We start from the raw sequence: 21,984 nt of genomic DNA on the forward strand, positions 1-21,984 counted from the left end.
TTGACCTGGTTACTTTACCATCCCCATCTGCATCCTTTAAAAGACATTCAGTGAGAAACGCTACACTCCATCTCAGTGGGCTGACGGTGAAATCTATGAAAAGACATGCGGGTTTGTTCCTATCCTCTCTTCATGCAGAGGAAAGGAGAAATTACACACGCAAGGCTGATGCTACATATCGGATTTGCCTCTGGGTGCTAGGCAGTAAAAACTGGAACAACAAAGGCAGGCGCGTAAAGAATTCAGAAGGGAAAATGAAAGCAGTCCGTGTGTCAGCAATTCGCAATCGCTACTTAGTAAGGAGATGCAAGGGGTAAAAACCGACCTGACTACTGTGAATAATCTCATGTTTCATGCAGGTATACAAAGCACCTTGATGCTCTGAAGGATGCAAAGCCTTTATACAGAGTTGAATGGGAATGTGTTTCAACCAGGGGCAAGAGCTAATCAATCTTAAATCAGCATAAACATAAGGTCTCCAGAGATGGCCCCAGTGATAATTATATGGCGTTAATGAAGAGATCAGAGAGACACACACACATGATGATTAATTTGAGACCAGGCTGAGCTAAAACGAGAGTCCATCAAGAGTCTTAGCTTAAACAATACAGGATTGCTACAGAACAATATGAATTTGGTAAACTGCTACTTTTAAAAGAACCATGGTGCCAAACATTACAGCCATATTAGAATTTGGCACCTTTCTGTTGCTTACCTAGACCGCAATGTGCTGGTATTAAGTGCTGCTCCGCAGTTCAAAAGCCATGCAAAAAAATAATTAAACATAAAATGTAACATAAAACACCCTAATGTACAAAACAGGCAACAAAAATAAGAAACACGATTATTTAAATGAAACATCACACAATGAGAAGAGTCATATATTATGTAAACACAAACAGCTTTCCTGTAGCTCAGTGGTAAGAGCATGGCGCTAACATGCCAAGCTCGTGTGTTCGATCCCAGGGGATTGCTCATACTTGGAAACAAATGTATAGGATAATGCAATGTAAGTCGCCTTGGATAAAAGCGTCTGCCAAATGCATGAATGTAATGTAAATGTAAATGTAAACAACTTATTCTGGATGCGATTAATTGCCATTTATCGTTGAACAACCCAAGACGCCGTGTCTTCATAATGTGACCAAGTTTGTTTATTTGTTCTCTAAGGTGTTTGTACTTGGGGTCCATAAGTTTTAGTATCAATCCAACTCTAGAGCACCACGCTACATCTGCAATGCCCAACAGTGTTCTTTTTTACTGTCTGTCCTCAGTCAATCTACCCAAAACCTCCTTTGACATCACAGATCCCTTCGAAGACTATGAGAAACATAAGGAACTGTAGTGTTTTATCCTCAAGTAGCAGTGTATCACCAATGTATCCCTGGACTGAAAGACTTGAACCTTTGCCATTCTCTTGTCTTTACTCCATGTTCCAATGCTACCCTCCATGACAAACACCCTTTTTGTCAGCTCCCTGCCAAAACAACAGGGATAGGGGAGAAAAACAAGGCAGCCATTTTGCTACTGCTCTTGACATCTGAACTCAATTCCCTTCCTCCGCAAAAGTAATCAAAACTGCCTCTGTGCCAGAAGGGTGTAATGGTCCTCCATAACTCAGCTGATACAAGTGTGCAAATGCTAAGAAAAACATTGTTGGAAAGCAGCTGGGTCTTTCCACAAACTTCTCAAGAGTCCTAACTTGTGTACCCTGCATCTTGGGCGCTAAAGACTTCTTGCTAAAGGTGAGAAGCTCTACTGGAGCTCAGTCATTCATTTGATTGAGATTTTGAACTGCACTTTTGTCACAGACCTTTCCAGACTTGTTCCAGATTACATCGAGTAAACACTGAAGCAACTTCAAGTAAAAACACAACTAAATTTTAGATTGTTGTATGTGGTTGCCAGGGTGTTTCTATGCAGCTGCTAGGATCATTTGTGCATTTTATTGACAAAAAAATCATTTTTCCTTAAACCACTGCTTTAGGGGGGCGCCCCGCCCCTCCAACCGCACCTCCCGCCCCCCTTGAAGGTCAAGTTAATTTTATTTTTCATATAGCGCCAGATCACAAGAGAAGTCATTTAAGGTTACCTTTCCTATATAACATGTCTATACCGTGTTCTCGTATTAAACAAGCTAAATAGCATTATGTTATTTATCTTATTTACATGGCGGCATAGGCATGTCATTTCTGTTTCTACATGAGCCTTTACAGTTCCCCTCTGCTGTCCGTAACGAGTTCCGTCGCGATGCTCTTGCACACAGAGACACGTGCGCACATCTACAGGTAAGCACACTCCCACCAGCGGACAGAGAGCGCGTGCAGGAAAATATGTCGCGTCAACCACCTGAAATTTAGATACAAATATTGGCATTTTTAAACACTTAGACGCACCCAGGGTGGTGAAAATGGCAACATTCGCTCTCCTGCTCCGAGTCTAAGTACAGAAAAGACACATGCCCTCCCTGACAAGCAACAGTCCAGTCACCACCGGATGACAGGTTTTCATCCAGCTTATCCTTCGTTCCATCCGGACCGCGAGACATAATAAACCATTAAAAACATTAGACTATTTCTGTAGTCTAAATTGAGCAGCACGTCTACATAACTGAGCTGCACACATCACGCGCACCCAGGGAAAGTTATGTTGATTATTTTGCCGCTATATCTTTATTTAGCGCCAACGCGCTTCATTTGAACCCTTTCCGCTCCATCACCCGCCAAAGATGCGTCGCATATAAAGACCTGCAGACACCAAGAGCAGGTAAATAAATGCACACTTTTACTGTAACGCTTAAGTAAACAAAAATGTTTTTAGCTGTCAGTCAGTTTACTGTTTGTGACAAATTATAAACCATAACGACTTGTATCTACATTTAGCATTAATGATATTAAAATGATTAAAAATCAGCATGTTAAGAGCATTTCATAATGAATCATGTTTTAATCAGAAAGATGATTTAGAATCAGTTGTATGAATGGCATGGAAAGGCTACTTGTTAGTAACTTTGTAAGTACTTCTCATGATAAATTCATTTCAGTTGTTACATTTGTAATCAATAGTTTTTTAAATATTTAAATAGACTACTAGGACTTCGCTTCAGCACCATAGCCAACAACACATTTTATGTGGCTATCAGAACATAAAATAAATGGCCTGATAAAACATTAGATTGATTGATTAAATATTATTTATTTAAAAAAGCATTGTCCGGACCTCTGCCGCAATAAAATATAGAGACCACATCAAAGCCGTAAACCTAGGGGAAAAGATTGCTTAGAAAATTTAATGGCATGCCTCTAAACAAGCTGCATGATTTGACACATCATTCATGTATGCAGCACAAAGCATTTCCAACCAGCGCATGACCACAAGTTGAATTATGTCATTAAGATGCAAACATGCTGACGTCAGCCAAAAACAAAGACGGATAAAGCAGCTGTTGTGTACTTTCAAGGGACTCGTTGGGCGTTTTAACCGTTCGCAATTAGGTAAATGCAATGGTTAATCAGAGACCCACCAGCGGAAAACAAGTATTCAACACATACTCAGGTTATATATTTACATTTGAATGCCTGTTTTTTTTTTTTACCAGAATGGTCAATGGTAAATAACCCCCACCCCCATGGCGCACCTAAGGCCTAATGCAAACAAACGGAGTGAAACATTTACATTGATGCGGAAAATGTGGCCGCCGTGACAACAAAAGGCAGCGGCAGCCTGAAGGGAAAACAAAACGGCGACGTAGCTCCATCAAAAGAATGACCTAATGACATTTCATCAATCTTCCATTTACAAAGAATGATCCGTTCAATTTTTAATACCTTCTTGAATGTACAAAAACACGTTCCGACAAGTGAGAGACAAATAACAGTAGCCTCCAAGATCTAGAGCCGAATCCTGCGTTCTGACATTTGGAAACCCGTGTTTGTGCACCCTTCGGTTTTAATCAAAGCATCTAAAAACTGAACAAGACTGAACACAAAGTGAAGATAATGTTTCACCAGCACCATTGCTTTCATTTTATGGGTGGTTGCCAGGGTGTTGCTATAGTGTTCCAAGTGGTTGCTAAGGGTATTGCTTGGTGGTGAAAGAGCCCATCATACTTTAAAGGCCCAGAATGAAATTTAGTGGCATCTAGCGTTGAGGTTGCGAATTGCAACCAACGGCTCACTCCACCCTCCCATTCGAAGCACTATGGCAGCTCAGGACTAAGATGTCATCACGTTTTCACTTCATTGTCTAAGGAGATAATGTATTTACGAAACGTGCTCTGTAGGGCAGTTTGTCCATTTGGGGCTACTGTAAAATAGGGCTGGGCGATATATCATACGATTCTTATGCTCTCTGTTTCTCAATGACTTACGGTTAAATGGCGCCACATCCGAAAGCCAGAGGGCGCTCTTGCGCAGAAACTTCGAATATGGGAAACAGAAGAAGAACAATTCCAGGAAATGCCTGTGGTCATATTCTATCGCTGTTCTTCAAACCTTTTCAGGTATTTTCATGACGAGTGTTGCTTTTTCAAATACACGTTATAAACGACTCAATCTCGTAGTGATTTTAGATCGAGCAGTACTTCCTACTGATCAAACAGCCGTAGTTCACGGATGAGCTGTGCATAAAACATTGAATCGATTTCAGAATCGATTTAGATATGTATAATTAGCGTGAATCGCAATATATCGCCCAGCCCTACTGTAAAAACAACATGGTGAATTTCATTTAAGGGGACCCGCGGAAGAAATATCTCATTCTAAGGTAATAAAAACATAATGCTTCATTATGTAAGCATTTACAGTTGTCGTCACATTTTTGCAGTTGGGCTGCACTGAAAAAAAAAAACACAAACATGCAGGTGCATCTGAACCGCTGCAGCTTCCAGTCTTACTCTGCTGCCGTTCACAGTCTTGAAACAAAGACAGCTCGGTATCCAAGCATTACTACGGCGGCTGCCAGAAGAGCAAAGCCCCTCCGGAGCCGTGCCAAAGACAAGTGTGACCAGATCAGAGTGAGAGCAAACCCGTGCCAAACACCTCCTCACTATTCTGAATGCGGGTGATGTCAGAGATCAATACATCAGCATTCAACCGAAAAAGAAACAGTAAAATTTAGGGGTGTAACGGTTCTCTGTAAAAAACTGAACTGCATGGTTCTCCACCAACGGTTCAGATCTTAAATCTGAGATGCATTTATAATATGGTTCGTTAGAAACTATAATGCGTAAAACAGACTGACAAAGTTCAGCTAATGTATGTTTGTCGATGGATACACATTTAATACCCACAACAAATAAATAACGTAGACAAATTACAACAGGATTGACGTATGCTGTAATATGACCAGTCATTTATGCTGTCATCACCCGGGTGTTGTGAGCACGCGAGTGCAGGTGAGACCTGAACAGCACATGTTGCTGTTTAAACTACACTCATTCAAGCCTTGCCAATTTAAACATTTAAGTGCAAGATGATGCACAAGAAAACTCGCTTGCGCGCTGTGAGATGATCCAAAGCGCGCATAAGGAAAGTCTCAGACATGGCGCAAATATTGAGTTGTCTTTGAAGCGGACAAATTCACACACGAAGTAGGTCAACATGCCCCTCTTGTCGAGTATCTTAGCAAACATAGCAGGATATCTCTTAAGTGAACGGACGAAACAGACGAAAAACAACACGTGTACAGTATCAGTGTACCGGATCTGTTGCATTCCTCTTAAAGGAGATATCAGATGAAACCCCCAATTTTTCTGTGTTTAAGTGCTATAATCGGGTCTCCAGTGCATCTAGCAACCCAGAAAACATGAAAAATAAGAACCCAGTAAGTTTGTTTTGGTGTGCCTTTCCCTGCAAGCATGTGAGAAATCGAGCCGTTCCGATTTCGCTCCGTTTGTGATGTCCAAAGCGGATTTTATTATAATGTTACCGCCCCTTAATCTACAAAGTTCCGCCCACCGCACTCCGCCATTGTTGTTTTCACAAGCGACAGCGGTGTACGTGACGCCATGGCTAAAGTTCGTGGACAACATGCAATGTAGTCGCTGCACAGAGTCCAAACCTCGGAAGAGACAGGAGTGGATTTATTTTATTTTTAGTGGAAATCACCATAAGTAAAAACCTGCTTGTTTGCGCGAATCACTTCAAACCGGAGTGCTTTTTCAACCTGGGACAGTACAAGCCGGATTAGCTTCAAAGTTGTTCCTCAAGAGGGATCAAGTCCGACTGAACGAGACAAAACTGTCGATGTAAGTAATATTTATCAACAGTCTGAATTGACGTACATGTATCGTATATATAGGAGGATAACGTTAGCATATGATAGCAAAGGGAGCTAAGTCAGTCACGGGCTAAACAGAACATTCAAAGCCAGTGTTAAACTTACTGTATATAAGTGCAGATGGACACTTGGAGTTTAGCTGTATTTATGTTAATACATTATGTGCGTTAATATGTTTAGCTTCTGCAAGCTTTTTGTTTTGCTAATGAACAGTGGCGAACACTGCGGTTAGTTTCGTTTTAAACGTCTCAAATCATTCGTGCTTAGGCTGAAAAATTGCCACTACATGTGTGTTGTGTTGACACGCCGGACAGAAGGGGGGTGGGGTTCGCTGTAACTCATTATCGTTTAAAGAGACATGCACCAAAACGGGTTGCTGTGAGCATAGCTGTTTTTGATGAGGCAAGAATTGTTTTGTTTACACAGCCATTGAGTTTTTTAAGCAAAATATGTTCCAGACATTTCATGAAGACCCTAATAAATCATACCAACTTGTTGAAAGTGCTCATCTGATTAGACCTTTAAAGCGACAGCAGCATATTCCTGCTGTCTGTTAAAAGTCAAGGAAATCACTCACTGCTTGTGACTCAATAGCTTCTGTAACTTCAATTTTGATTCATCTTTATTTAATTTGTACATATGCAATATTATGTTTTATTTGATTACTTTAATATATTTCTACCTTAAAATGTATATGTATATATACAGTATCTTATTTTATTTTCTGCTTTGCTCTGTTGTTTTTTTGGTGCCGTTACTTGTAGCTTGATTATTTGTTCTTATTTTTATTTGTCAGTAGTCCCTTTTCCCTGAATATATCACAAACCGAACCGAAACAGTGATCCTAAAACGGTGATACAAACCGAAGCGTGAGTAATTTGAACCGTTACACCCCTAGTAAAATTGCATGAACTGCTTTTTAAAGAACTGATTTTTTCTTTAGAGAACCAGGCCAAGATGAGACTGTCTGCAAAGCTCCTTAATACAGCAGACAACAGTTCTCTGCCATTTCACCAGACTCCAACCTGCAACCAGCAGCTTATAAAAATTCAAAGCAAGAGCAGTTGTTTTTCGTTCCAAATGCCATGCATCCGTCAGGAAATGTGCAGGCTTTCTTAAGACAAATTTAACCCAGCATGGGCTGGTTACTAGAATCTTGTCTGATCTCTCCAAATGAACTTGGTCTGAAAGCTTGTTGAAATGAGGATGGAAAAAACTTGAACAGATGGCACATTTTCAAAAGAACTTATGGAAAAGTTAATACATCTCAGATGTAGATGTTGGAATAAGCAATTTCATTAGGAAATATCGGAAAATAACACACAATGAATATTTGATAATATCGATAATATCGGAAATGATACTCAAACAAATTTAGGGGTTGCTGTGCAATACTCAGTTTTCATTAATACAGGCCAGGTCAGCTACTAGAAAAAGAGACCTGTGGTTAAAACTGCAATCTGTAACTTTTACTTATTAATAAAAAAATATTTTTTTTAAATTAAAGTTATGCTAAAAACGGTCAAACTACCTAATGCCGATTTAGTATGGTTAGCAACCTGTAATTTCAGGTTTAAACAGAGATGGCGACAGAGGAAAAAGTTACGAATTGCAGCTTTAAATGAATAATGAATGTACACCGTGTTAATAAATATACAATGTATTATTAAAGTTTACTAAAAATAACTTGAGCTTAGAAAACATTTTTAATCATTTTAAATGTAGTAATTTAATAATAAAAAGTACAAATGTCATTTTTAAAAAAACCACACACAAAACAAGAATGTAACATTGCACATAAGTTCATAAGCTCTCAACTCAAATCTGCTCATTTTCAGCTCAGAGCACCGAGAGCACCATGTGGATCTGAGGTCCAGGCGTGATCATAGCAACACTGGCACCTATTAATGAAATGGAGCCTCAGACGTGCCAAGAGATAAGCGGCCAGCTGCTGATGTAGCCCTGTTCAGATGACGAGAAGTTGATACTTGGGTGAACCGAACACAAACACTGGCATGTTGACGGAGAGGCGAAGCGACAGCTTGCTCGGTGTCGAGTTCCAGCAGGGAGAGAGCACGGCAGGCAAAAATTTGGCTACGCCCCGGCAAAGGAGACAAATTGTTATGCAGTGCCCCGGTTTGGCAAGCTCCTCCAGGAGATTAATTACTTTTCCCTGCACGTCCAACAGAATCTGTGTCGGAGGGGACGGGGGCTGTCGGAAAGGGCAGGGGACCCGTGGCAGACGACACAGGTGAGGAGCGCTCTGTGGGACCGTTCCCGTAACTCCTTGAACTGGGTGACAGGGTACAAGTAACCCAGCCAATGCTTGGACATGGGTCACTTTGCAGGACGCTCGAACATAAGGCTGGAAAATCTAAACGCAGAACGACGGAACTGAAGAGAGGGAGGACAAGTGTGATTTGGGAGTGTATGCAAGTATGAGAATTCCTTGGGTGGTGCAATAATTTACGTTTGAGGGCATATAAACAATTCCTTTTCATTTAAAGACAGGATTTTAATCATACTTGAGGGCTCTTTAACGGCCTTCACAAATAAATCAAGCTCTTATTTGCCTTTTCTGTTTTTCTTCAAATCTCATCTTTCAAATCTCACCGACCCAATGTCACTAACGCATAAAACATCTGACATGACTCCGATAAACGTGCATAACATTCTCTCTGATTGGACCAATGGAAAATCGTCTTCCGTACGCTATGCTACAGATTAGACTACAAAGATTAGTTTGACCCAACAATTACGTTCAAGTTTAATGGATACTGAAGATTGCAGGTCCTTTTAATGATAAGAGCATTTTATGAAAAGAAATTAAGGATAATTCCAGGACTCCGAGGAAAAATAAATGCCTTTACCTCAACTCCCTTCAACATTAAAGGATTAGCGGTGAAAAAACAGCTGGTTGAGTTTCTGCTAAGTGTCCATTACTTTGATCATACCGGCATGGCAGAGCAATAGAGTTAATTGCTTGTGTAACGTGCATCTGAAACATATCAGCATTGGATTTACAGAGAATCCCTGATGTTTCCACGCCATTAAGAATGATTGTATGACAAAAACCCACCACAGAGCTTCCAGGCTGTCAACTCCCAATGCATCACAGCTATGTGATGCCGTACAACAATAGGCACGTTTCCGCACACAATCTGGACTGGTGACGCAGCGGTGTAGCACATGGCATTATGTTGAAGGCTCCCACGCTGCGAAGAAGAGTGGAAAACAGGCCATCTATTTCCAGTTCTTTTCAAAAGTTCCTGACATCACACTAAACTCAAATTCTGAGTCATTTTCTGTACAAACCCTGGGCAAAAAGAGCTGGAAAGCAATCTATAAAATAGGGATGCACGATAAATTATTGGCCGATAAATGGTCATTTTTAATGTTATCGGTAAATATTTATGCCGATATATTATAGTCGAAAAATTAGGAATCATTTCCTGGTTGAACCACTTAGCTGCACGCTGCTCCAAGTTAAAATCAGTTAAAAAGTCTTTCTGTCATGATCACTCACTTACTGCTATTAGCAAACCATTGTTGATGCAGTATGTAGATATTTATGAATGTGTAAATTATAGGAACTAAAGCATATTGTTTAAAGCAGACTGCTGTCTGAATGCTTTCTGTCTTGAGACCTGTTAGACTTGTGGCTATTAAAAAGCTCTTTCTGGGTTGCTCTGGGAGAACATCCATAATTTATAGAATAAACATTATTTAATTTATTAAATAAACATTATACCAGATAAGTTTAAAAGTTAAAGAATCTTGAATTCGAGTAAAGTAGGCTTGGTACATGATTTTCAGGGGGGAAAATAATTTTCAGTCTCAGAAAATGTTATTAATATTTAAGTACTGTATATCGGCCAATATATCGGTTATCGGCTTCCAATGTTCAAGAATTATCGTTTATCGGCCAAAATTTACATATTGGTGCATCCCTACTATAAAATATAGCACCATTTTTGGTATTGGAGTCATTTCAAAACATCCCCACAAATGCTGAAAACAAGCAGGTGTCATAGCAGATGAAACTAAACAGGGGAAGTCAATAAGTCATATTATCAGGGTCATTACCCTGTTCTGGACTTCTGGATTCAGCGCAAACTTGACCAACTTTCGGTCAATGTGCCAAAGATAACTTTTAGTTCTCTAGTGCAAAATCTCAGGTCTACACTCATTTTAATGAGTACAGAATGTCATTTAAAGGGTCGTCCCATTATCCACCTCTGGCTTACTGGACTGGTGACGCAGCGGTGTAGCACATGGCATTATGTCGCAGGCTCCCACGGTGCGAAGAAGAGTGGAAAACAGGCCATCTATTTCCAGTTCTTTTCAAAAGTTCCTGACATCACACTAAACTCTAATTCTGAGTCATTTTCTGAAGAAACCCTGGTCAGAAAGAGCTGGAACGCAATCTATAAAATATAGCACCATTTTTGGTGTTGGAGTCATTGCAAAACATCCCCACAAATGCTGATAACAAGCAGGCCTGTGTCATAGCAGATGAAACTAAACAGGGGAAGTCAATAAGTCATATTATCAGGGTCATTACCCCGTTCTGGACTTCAAGACTCAGCACAAACTTGACCAACTTTCGGTCAATGTGCCAAAGATAAAGTTCTCTAGTGTAAAATCTCAGGTCTACACTCATTTTAATGAGTAAAGAATGTCATCTAAAGGGTTGTTTCATTATCCACCTCCGGCTTACATTTGGCAAAGAGTTTCTATTCATTCATGTTTTTAATTACTGATGAGCAATTAACTTGTGTCAGCATTTCATGTGAACCAATCAACTCAGAAGTATGAGCAATATTCAGACATGAGAAGGAAAATAAAGGCCTGTGTTACGCAAAAAACTAGAAGTTTCATGTATAATCGAAGACATGGGGTGGGTTGCACCAACAAGGATTAGGCTTAAATCTAGATTAAATCAAGGTTTATTTAATAATTCTGTTGCACCAAACTGTAAACCTTGTTTAAAAATAATCAGGTTTATATTTAAGCAGTTAGGGATTAACTTTAAACTTGCTACTGAGGAGGTTTAAATAATACACACACACATATCTATAATAAAATGTGCAGGAAAATGATCAGAAACAGATATATAAGCATAATGTCATGCTTCAGTGATGTGTTTATTGTAAATAAATAAAACACCTCAGCACGAGTCAGGGCACGGTGGTTTGATAAACTGGGTGGTCGGCTGTGAAGTGTCAAATTCAAAATGCCCTTCTTTCTTATCCAATACATACAAGCACAACGTCTGTGATTAAACTGGAAAGACCGACATCGGCACCAGTGACCAGGGACACTGGTATAGTGGGCACCCTGTCTAAATTGTGGTCCGGTCCAGTCCCGAAAAGGCGCACCTCAGCCGGTGGTGCTGCCGCAAACAGCCCCAGAACACGACCGAGGACGACCCCCGGAAACACAATCGCCTACCCGGGCCGTTCGCAGCGGCGTCGACGGCAGAGTTCCACTCGCTGGTCATTCCCGTACTGCTCTTTTCTCACTTATGTCTGCTCCAGTCGCGAGCTGCAGGATAATGATGCGGCTCAACTGTCACGTTTGTACACTGTCATGGCCCTCGAGGCTTGTGAAATGTGTTTATGGATGATCAGATTGATCAACGAATTATCCAGAGAGAGGTTTTAAATAGAAAAATTACGTTTCTTTTAAATGCACAAGGTGTTTATTTCCTTTTTACATGATAGTGCAACAATGTTGCTGTTTAGTTACACCGACAAACCCATCATGGCGGACAAAATTAATCGCATATGATGGTTTAAATACAGGTTAAAGTTTTAACCCGCGATTTGTTAATCTTTGTTTAAAAATAAGTTGTGCAACGCAATTTGAATGAAAATAAAACTAGGGTCAACAAACCCTAGATTAGCTCTAAACTCTGTTTACTTTAATCCTTGTTGGTGCAACCCACTCATGAACATCCAAAGATGAGCGAGACTGTGAAAACAAAGAAACAACTCGGATGTAAACAACACTAAGAACACTTACTGATTCATGTTATGACTACACTTTCCAACCTAATCGACCCGATTCTAAAACTGTGATAATGGGATTTTTTAAATTATCGGCAAAGGACATTTTTTAAAATAATTTTTTTATTCCGCTAACACATAGCGCATTAGCATTTTTTTTCATAAAAAGGCATATGCTAAGCGACATGGTATGAACTAGTCTCACTAATTTTCTGTATGTCTTTCATTTACTCATTTAATTGGATTTGTATTATATCTGCCTCTTATCGGCAAATCAGAATCAGTGCTTTCTAAATATTGTTATCAGCCATAAAAAAAAACGGTCGATATTCTATAACAACGGCAAATCTTGTCTTGAGTCACATAAAACACTATAACAAAAACTTTAAGCGTGTACACCACCTGACAATATCATTAGGCTGTTTGTTTCAAGCTAGTGTAGCAGTTTTACATTTTAAATTCACAAGCCCTTTAAATTGAATTTTTTATTAAGTGATCTATGCGGGTTAGCTTAGTAACTCTGTGTTTCTATTGATGTCAAGCAAAACTCAATCCTTTTTAAATGATTTAAAAGATGCAGCACACTGTTTCAAAGCTCTTTGTGCAAATTAATATGAAATGAAGCCAGACAGATTGTTTCTGTTTCTTATCTTCATTACAGACTTTCTGGTACTACACACACTTGACCTCATCCAGAGGTCCACTGCCGTTTGGGGGTGAACTACCCCCTTTTAATGGTCTAGTTATAATCATTGTGTCTTTGATATTAATTCGGTGCTTTGACTAGAAATATTCTGTCTTAAGCGCTATTTGATATATACTAAGAATAAAACAAATTTGCAACAAAAATCTACATCCACTGGAACAAAACAATTTATTGGATTAATATCAGAACAGCATCATCATTAAAACCATTAGTCTTTAAACAAATAGTTCAACAAAATAACATTTATGTAATTATTTACTCATGTTGCATCTTCAAAAAGGCGATTGTAGATTAAATTTAAGAGCTATAGTTAAGGGGAAACTTTGAACAATGACTTTCACACAAATGCAACATTCAAAAGACCTAGAACATAGCACAAAAAATCTATGTTCTACTTCTATGGCGTGTCTTTTGTTCGTTTTGGGGCGTGAAAACCACTGTTCACTGTCTGCATAATTATTCTGAATAAAAAAATATGGAAGCTCTCTATTCTGTGGAAGAAAAAGGAGAACCATACATGTCCTGAGCAACATAAGGGGGAAGCAGAAGAGAGAAATATCATTTATTAAAGTATAAATACAAACCCATATTGAAGTGAGAACCAGATTCATTGGTGCAATGTTTTGCTCACCACAATTTCCCGCAAAACCAGATGAGTGGATTGCCAATCGCTAGTAATCCCCCAAACTGAAAGCTTCATTGCAATAATATCAGTAAACAGAAATTAATCTTACGTAAATGCACTTTTCCTAAATCATGTCCTAATATTTCATCAATCAAAAACAATGATATTTAGAGTAAAATACAGGAAATCTAAGTTATTGATGTGTTGCAAAAATAAAATTGAGCCCCAAGCGCCCTTGGATTCCCAACGCTCTGCTTAATTTGCCTGATTGCTCCTGGCAGACCTCCCCCTGACTCTATCCAGTCATGAGAGGTGAACCCATGGCCCTGCACAGCAAGAGCTCAAGAGCATTAAACGCTCTAAAGACTGCAGTCTTGGCCGGGTCCAATCCTTTACTAAAGGGGGTGTTAACCTGAGGGGAATAGGGTCAGAATATTCCCACTTGCATGTAACAATAACTGACATGCAATACTACAAGCGGAGTCCCAGACTGCAAAGTTACCAACTCCTACGAGACCAAAAACAAGGCTCACCGAAATATTGTTTTCGCCTTGGATGTACATCAGTGCTCCAAGATCACCTGACAAACATGATTTGGCCAAGAATCTATTGTTGGGATATCCACACAACTAATTCAGAGTCTATCTCTCTCATCTCTGACCTGCTCTTCAATCTTCATTTATTGACTTGAGGTCATACCATGGTTCTTCTGGTTTGGTTTCTTTAATGAAAACCTCAATGTGATATTTATCTTCAGGTTGGGTTGCCACCTATTTTCATGCCGCCGCTTTCCATTTGACACCATTCACATTCAAACTGGAGATAAATACTGGGCCCTGAGCATTCATGTCTCCAGCTATTCAGCGAGGCCGCTCAAACAGCCTGCCATTTCTCAATCTTCTAACCTTTCCACCCAGATGCAGCTTTTCACACAGCAAAACAAGAGCCTCTCGCCCTAATCCCCGAGACAAGCCACTGTGAACGCCTCGCACTGCCCGAACATGTCTCGGTGTGCGGTAAGAGATATTCCACAAGTGCTGAACTGATTTTCCACAAAACCACTGCTTTGCTGCGCCTTAAGCCAATATTTTCGTGAGACACTGCTATGACAGTAATGCATTTTGTTCTCTTTTTCTACTGTACAAAAATGGCTTAGAATATGCTAAAATATTTGATCAATGGTCGCAACTCGCAAGCTAACAAAATCCATCTCAGACCCATGGGTCTTTAACTCACTGTGACCACAGCGACTAAACAACACGTGAAGGTTAATCTATCTAAATCTCCATAAGAAACCTTAAGACTCCAATTACTTCATCAGCATTTATGAATTCCCTATTACATTAAAGGATTACATCAAGCCTGGACTGTAATTATAACAAATAACATCATCACAATCAGTGCATTCTTTTACACCAAAACAACCACGAGGAATCAATCATCTCAACCTATGGCAGTATTTAAAGCAATAATGATCTGAAATCATATTATAAAATGACCACACGTGTAATGAAATGCTGATGCTTTTTTGCGTAAGCAACCATATGGAATGCTATCAGCATGATGCGGATTTCTACTACTGCAAATAAAGCAGTTGCATGTCTTTGTAAATACAACCAACATCCCATAAAATACAACATTAAAAAAAATATTTCCACCGTTTCACATTGATGAAAAACATAAAACAGGTCTGCCCGTTTCCACAGTGGCACATTGTGTTTGCTCTCTGCGGCTTTAAAAGTTTCCTCATATGAATATTACCCTTAAGAATTTTTTTTTTTTAATACTAAAAGACTTTACTGTATGCAATAAAGTAGCCTACCACATGCAAACACGAACTCCACAGCACCTTTTAAGCAATTCTCAAAAGAAAGGGACTTGCTGACCTGTTATTGTTTGAGGAGCCAAACAGTCCTCGCACAGAAAAATAATCCAATTTTTAAGCACCGGGAGAAAAAACGTAGTCAAAACTTCTTTTCCCCGGCACGTTAGATTGCTAACAGCTAACGTTAGTCAGAACGTATAATTCAGCGCGACGGCTAATGTCCACAGCTATTAAAGTTGCGCTGGGATGAACGGATAAAACTACCACATACAATTCCAATTTCCGGTTCGCTTTTATGTTTCAGATGGCTTCTGGCAAACGTTGAGGCAATATAAATGTTTATATAACACAAAACAGGTCCGGGCAGCAGTAGCAGACTGGCTAAGCTAAGCTAAACAGTGGGAAGGCACAGGAGGTTTTTGATGATCCAGAGACTTTGAGCTGTGTTTCAAACCCGAGCGAGCTGCCTAACGTTACCTAGACAGCATCGTTCAAACGCGTCTACCTTAATCAAAATTGCAACATTCAAACACACATATAATATCCAAAAACGCTATCCAAGCAAGGAGCTCATGTAACTTATATGTTCGGAAACAGCCTTTGGGCTGATGTTGTGCTACAGACGGATTCATATAACCTAGCCTGCTATCCATTCCATCACTACAACCATTATTTCTGCATAGACAAATCTGCTCGGCTAGCTGTGGGGCGTATGCCAACCTAGACAAACTACAGAAACGCTAAGGTTATTTTAAAAGCGCATTGTTTAAAGTCGCACCACACACACATCTTTACATCGCGACTCCCCGGCTGGCTGCCTCCACTGCCGCTGTTAGCAAATTAGCCGCTCCAGAATTGAAAGAAAGATCCACTCACCAAGTTAATATCAGATCCAGTAAGATAGTCTTCAATCCATATACATGAATAAAGCATCGGCGGTTTTGAGACGTGTAATGTAAGCCTGTGGAGTGAAAAGAATCGTGGCGTCCCGGTCCAAACGCAGAGTGTGTCTCTGCTCGGTGAAGCCAGCAGAACTCGCGCCTGCTTGACTGTCCCTCACATACACACTGGACTCTCTTCCACAGGCGAGTGCGCAAAGACTGCAGTGCGTACACTTACCGCTAGTGGACGCGAAAGCACTGTTTTTAGTCTGTTTCTTTGTGTGCTGTTTTGGGTTGTTTTCCCTGTACTCATGGGTGAGAAGCATTTAAACATTGAACGATTTAGGTAGTTAGATATGTAAAACGTGCGTTGCTTTTGCAATCCCAATATTTAAGAGTTGGATCATAGTTGAGCTACATGTTATTTAATAACAATGCATCTTTAAGAAAGTTTCGCCATACCTACATATAAACCAAGTCACAAGCAAGCCCTCAAAGCTTGTCCTCTAAAAATGTAATGCCTCTTAACATCAAAAGTATAAGCCTGATAGACATTGTCATTATGCATTTATCAGTGTTAGTGGAGAGTCTGTCTACACAACCAGTCACACTATATTTATAATGCTTTAATGTTTTAAACCGCATGCCCTTCAATGCTCTCTGACACTAATGGGCCAGGATTGTCATTTTTACATTTACTCATATCTGTATATGTTTACTCCAATTAAATAGGTATTTTAAATAGGTTATTTAAATTATATAAAAATGACAATTAGGAAAACTAAAGCTGCAAAATGTAACTTTTTGGTTAAATCAGTAACTGAGCAAGCGAATAAACAATTTATGTTTGAAACTGTTTTTTACTGAATTCACCTCCTCATGTCAATCGCCTCTCTTTTATGTGAGACAACATTACATTACAAAACGCAAAAATGTATAATAATGAACAAACAAAAATATTTCTGGTTATTTTTAGAACTGATAGTGGTTTTGTAAGGTTGTTGTTTATGCACAATCAGTTATGCAAATATATGTAGGTTGACATGCAGGGTTGGCATCGTACCATTGCATTTTTATTATTTAAATCAGTAATTGATCAGGATGTGACGAGACTTTGACAACCAGTAGAACAAAATTCATTTGAAACGTTAAAAATCAATGATTTCATCCACAGATCCTATATGAAGGGAGTTAAATAAAAATAAATGAAATGATAATAATAATAATAAAACCATATTAGCGATTTCATTATATATAACTGTGCGCACAATATGTGCCAAAATAGATAATAAGATTAAATGATTTATGTGACAGTCAAATGTGTCAGATTTCAATACTTTCTTGTAAGGTGCAGTAAGTGCAGATCACTATACTCCACAACAGCAGGCGGCGCTGTGCTGTTGAACCATTTGTACAGAAGCAAAGGCTTCTCCACACAGGTTCTGTTTGCTCTAGCTCTTAGAGATGGCGACGTCTTTGGGTTCCAACACTTACAACAGACAAAATTGGGAAGATTCAGTAAGTAAAAAAATCCTTAGTGTTTTTACTTAAGAGTTATAGCGCATCATATCTAGCGGTTTTGTGTTTAAACTCTGTAAACTCAAGCACTTTATTGTTCTTGTACTGTATCATAGATAAGAGCCCTTTAGCCTCTGGCTAATGGAAAGTCTTTATAACATTTATAAAGTCAACAAGTTAGATTTTTATGAATTCGGGTCAGTTGGGACACCTTTGATAGTCATCTCTAGTTTTATGAAAATTTACCCGATTTTACCCTGTATAATCGTTGTCGTGAGATGCTCGAATGGCCGTGATGTGTACAAACAGACTAGTGTGTCATCCCTCTCACTTAAATGCGTATCATGCTGATAAAAATATTGTTTCTTAAATAATGAATCAGACGAACAATATTGAAAATTAAATGAGAATTTAAAAGAGAATTGAAACCCGAACCTGCAATATCAATTTGTATACGAGTAATGTTTTACTCATTTGAACGTGTTTGTATAACAAATATAAGTAGCATACTGGTGAAAGGGAGCACTTTATTTTAATTTTTCGCAATACAAGAAAAGATCAGAAAAGTTGAATACATTTTTAGTTGTCCCAGCTTGTCTTTTGTATGGTCGATACCATTATTTTTTTGTTTAACAATCACAGTTATTAGTTACTAAATGTGACGGATTGTAACATGATTCAATCGTTCATAACTTCTTTATGTCCTTTCACTTGATCTAAACAGGATTTTCCCATCCTCTGTCAAACATGCTTGGGTGAAAACCCCTACATCCGCATGGTAAGTACTAAGCAGAGTTATAGTTAACAAATAAATTCAGTGATGAACACATTTTAGTTGCATATTTTTACTCTGTAAATCTCTTTTTTTAAACAGTCCAAAGAGAAATATGGCAAAGAGTGTAAGGTACGGCAACATTCCTAAACAACATGCTCCAAATAAATTGACACCCCTGTTTTTCCTGTGTCAGTATTAAATCGCTCTGTATGTTTCTTTCTCTAGATCTGTGCACGTCCCTTCACTGTGTTTCGCTGGTGTCCTGGGGTCCGGATGCGCTTTAAAAAGACAGAGGTGTGTCAGACGTGCAGTAAAATGAAGAATGTGTGTCAGACATGCCTTCTGGATCTGGAATTCGGTAATGCAGTGTGTTATATGCATTCGAATTTTGTCCCAGTTTGTGGTCGTAAATTAAATATGTCAATTTAATGATCTAGATGAAAACCGTATTTCCACTATAAAAATGTTTATGTACGTTTCACAGGTTTGCCTATTCAGGTTCGAGACACAGGGCTGTCCGTTAAAGATGAAGTACCGAGATCAGACGTGAATAAAGAGTATTATACTCAAAACATGGAGAGAGAGGTAATCTGTCTGTATATTGAACGTTTATTCATTCACCAGCATTACAAACGCGTACACACTATATTAACTATAGTAAGTAGACAGTTACTAGAGATGGAGGGTCACACAAACTTTCACTAACCATATGTTACAAAATGTTTGTTTGTAGATAGCTAACTCCGATGGCACAAGACCTGTGGGACTGCTTGGTAAAGTACCCGGCCACAGTGATATGCTGCTTAAACTGGCTCGTACTTCCCCATACTACAAGAGGAACAGACCACACATATGCTCCTTCTGGGTGAAGGGAGAGTGCAAGAGAGGAGAAGAGTGTCCTTATAGGTGAACATCATCATAGCATATTTCATATTGCATGATATGTCTCATACATGTCCACACGTTGACATGTTTGACTCTAATGTGTTAATGTTGAATATTGATGACATTTTTGAACGGATGAATGTTACTGCTGTAACATCACAGGCACGAGAAGCCCACTGATCCAGACGATCCACTTGCCGATCAAAACATTAAGGACCGTTACTATGGCATCAATGATCCTGTGGCTGACAAACTTCTAAAGCGGGCCACCACCATGCCCAGACTGGATATACCTGATGACAAATCCATCACTACACTTTATATCGGAGGCCTGGGAGAGGACGTCACAGACTCTGAGCTCAGGTGAGTGCACTATACAGCATTCTTACTTCAAGCTTTATTTGAACATATAGACTGTTTCAGCGGCAACAACGTAAACAAATGTTATGTGGCCCAAGCTTAACTTCCGGAAGACCTTCACAAAGGATCAATAGCTGTTAGTAGTTTATAATAACTGTGAGTAGTTTTAATTGAATTTAATACGATTAATATACAGTAAAATATTAATATCACTTAATACTGATATAAGTTAAATATCAAATAAATTGTTATATTACAAGCCATTAGCCAGACCAATAACCAAACACAGACTAACCCGGAGGTTAAGTTCGGGCCAGGCGCATATACATGGGATGAAGCAGTATAAATATAGTCAAAATGATCTCCATTTATGGTCATTTTAAATATGAGCGATATTCATTTGAAAGAAGTCAAATGATTCTACACTGTCAATAAATACAATTCTGTCATTGTTTATGAGTCACACTCGCGTCTCTCCAAACTCTTACATTGTTGTTTGTACAGGAATGGTATAGGTAGCTTAAGGTAAAGCTTTATCAAAGATGTCTAATGTGCAATATTTTATTTCTTCACAAGAAATCACTTCTACCAATTTGGGGAGATTCGTACCATCACCATCGTTCAACGGCAGCAGTGTGCATTCATCCAGTTTGCCACGCGACCGTCTGCAGAGACGGCAGCAGAGAAATCCTTCAACAAACTTATCATCAACGGCCGGCGTCTTAACGTTAAATGGGGCAGGTTAGTGACTTACCATCATGTGTAAGGTATCACTCTGTGCGTTGGCTGTGCTTATTGTTGCTCTGTGTGGTTCAGGTCACAAGCAGCTCGAGGGAAGGAGAAAGAAGGGCAGACGGAGAGTGGAATCATGCTGGAGCCAGTGCCTGGACTCCCTGGTGGTAAGACCTTCTCAACTTTCAACACACAGTCTCACTGTTACGTATGTGTAGGAATCTAGAGATGTTTATGAGGACAGGGTCATGTTACATCTGCTTACCATTTTGAGGCCTGTGTAATGCAGAGCAGCAGGTAAAACGTTGTATTTTTATGACAGCTTTGCCCCCTCCTCCTTTATCTGATGAGGACGCCCCGGCCAACTATTTTAACCTGGGACCCTCCAGCTCTCCTGCTGTCATGAACTTCCAGGGACTTCCTCCTCCACCTGGTGTTGCCATGCCTCCACCTCCTGGTGAGCATCACCGCATCCTTCCTCCAGCCCTTTTTTATCTTCAAGCACTTTTCTATTCCATTAAATATGTCTGCACTGCTTAGGTTTCGGTCCTCCTATGTACCACACCATGGATCCCATGGCCCCACCAATGCCCCCTCCTATGGCCATGAGGCCCCCCGGACAGGTCCACTACCCTTCCCAGGATCCTCAGCGGATGGGCGCCCATGCAAGTCGCCACGGAGGCCCATAGATGGTCATACAGCTACCTCACTGTTCTGTGCAAATTAAAGAACCCAATGTTATGATGTCGCCGCTGGTATTTTTGAAATCTGTCTGTCAATCAGTTGCAGGAGTGAGTTGGATGGAATGTGATGGACAAGCAAGACAGCAATTTGTAGACAATAGAAAAATACCGGCATCTTGGAAGTTTTTTTTATCTCAGTTTGGATGTTTCTAAACTTTCGATTTGTTGTTAATGGTTTCTGTGTTCCTCAAGATCTTTCTGACCTGTTACTGGATTCTGTGTATTATATATTTAATATGAAATGCAGACATCATGCCTTAGATTAAGTTGCAATGACCAATAATACCAAAGGGGGGCACTGTTGACCATTTCAGGGGCCTGCCAACATTTTTTACCCCATTGAAATATTCCAGGGCCCATATACAGTTCTCACCAGTGTCCACCCCATTTTCCTTTTTATCCTTTTGCATGTATCTGTTTTTATAATTGCATAGATCAATGTGTTGACCCAAAGTGTTTTTTTTAAATATACAACTGTGTTATTGTTGTAATTAGAATAAAGAAGCTTCACATATTTAACAAAACTAATTTGTGAAATGCAATGCAACACATGTAAACTTGAGTAACGTTTAGCATTTCATGGCTCAGCTCGCAACTCTCATCAATGGTTTAAGCGTCACTCAGAACTCAGTCCAAGAGATTTC

At 39.5% G+C, this 21,984-nt stretch overlaps 2 protein-coding genes across 3 annotated transcripts in view; one reads left to right on the forward strand and one right to left on the reverse strand.

Annotated features, from left to right (window-relative positions):
* ndst1b (N-deacetylase/N-sulfotransferase (heparan glucosaminyl) 1b) overlaps positions 1–16,527 on the reverse strand; it is an 80,801-nt gene extending 64,274 nt beyond the window's left edge. Inside the window, exon 1 of one of the 2 annotated variants that reach the window (XM_057359565.1) lies at positions 16,323–16,527. The gene's annotated coding sequence lies outside the window, so the exon portion shown is untranslated. Of the gene's footprint in view, positions 1–15,507; positions 15,623–16,322 lie in introns of those variants that run through there. The other variant, XM_057359566.1, reaches the window with a different exon arrangement.
* A 1,220-nt stretch (positions 16,528–17,747) lies between these two features.
* On the forward strand, positions 17,748–21,289 carry rbm22 (RNA binding motif protein 22). The gene is made up of 11 exons (XM_057361235.1): positions 17,748–17,845; positions 18,570–18,623; positions 18,720–18,749; positions 18,846–18,978; positions 19,105–19,205; positions 19,354–19,526; positions 19,668–19,868; positions 20,442–20,606; positions 20,682–20,764; positions 20,920–21,054; positions 21,138–21,289. Exons 1-11 carry the CDS (start codon positions 17,792–17,794, stop codon positions 21,284–21,286), a joined length of 1,278 nt encoding a protein of 425 aa, XP_057217218.1. The 5' UTR covers positions 17,748–17,791; the 3' UTR covers positions 21,287–21,289.
* The last annotated feature ends 695 nt before the right edge of the window (positions 21,290–21,984 follow it).

This window comes from Triplophysa rosa, linkage group LG19, assembly GCF_024868665.1.
Source record: "Triplophysa rosa linkage group LG19, Trosa_1v2, whole genome shotgun sequence".
Taxonomy (NCBI): Eukaryota; Metazoa; Chordata; class Actinopteri; order Cypriniformes; family Nemacheilidae; genus Triplophysa; species Triplophysa rosa.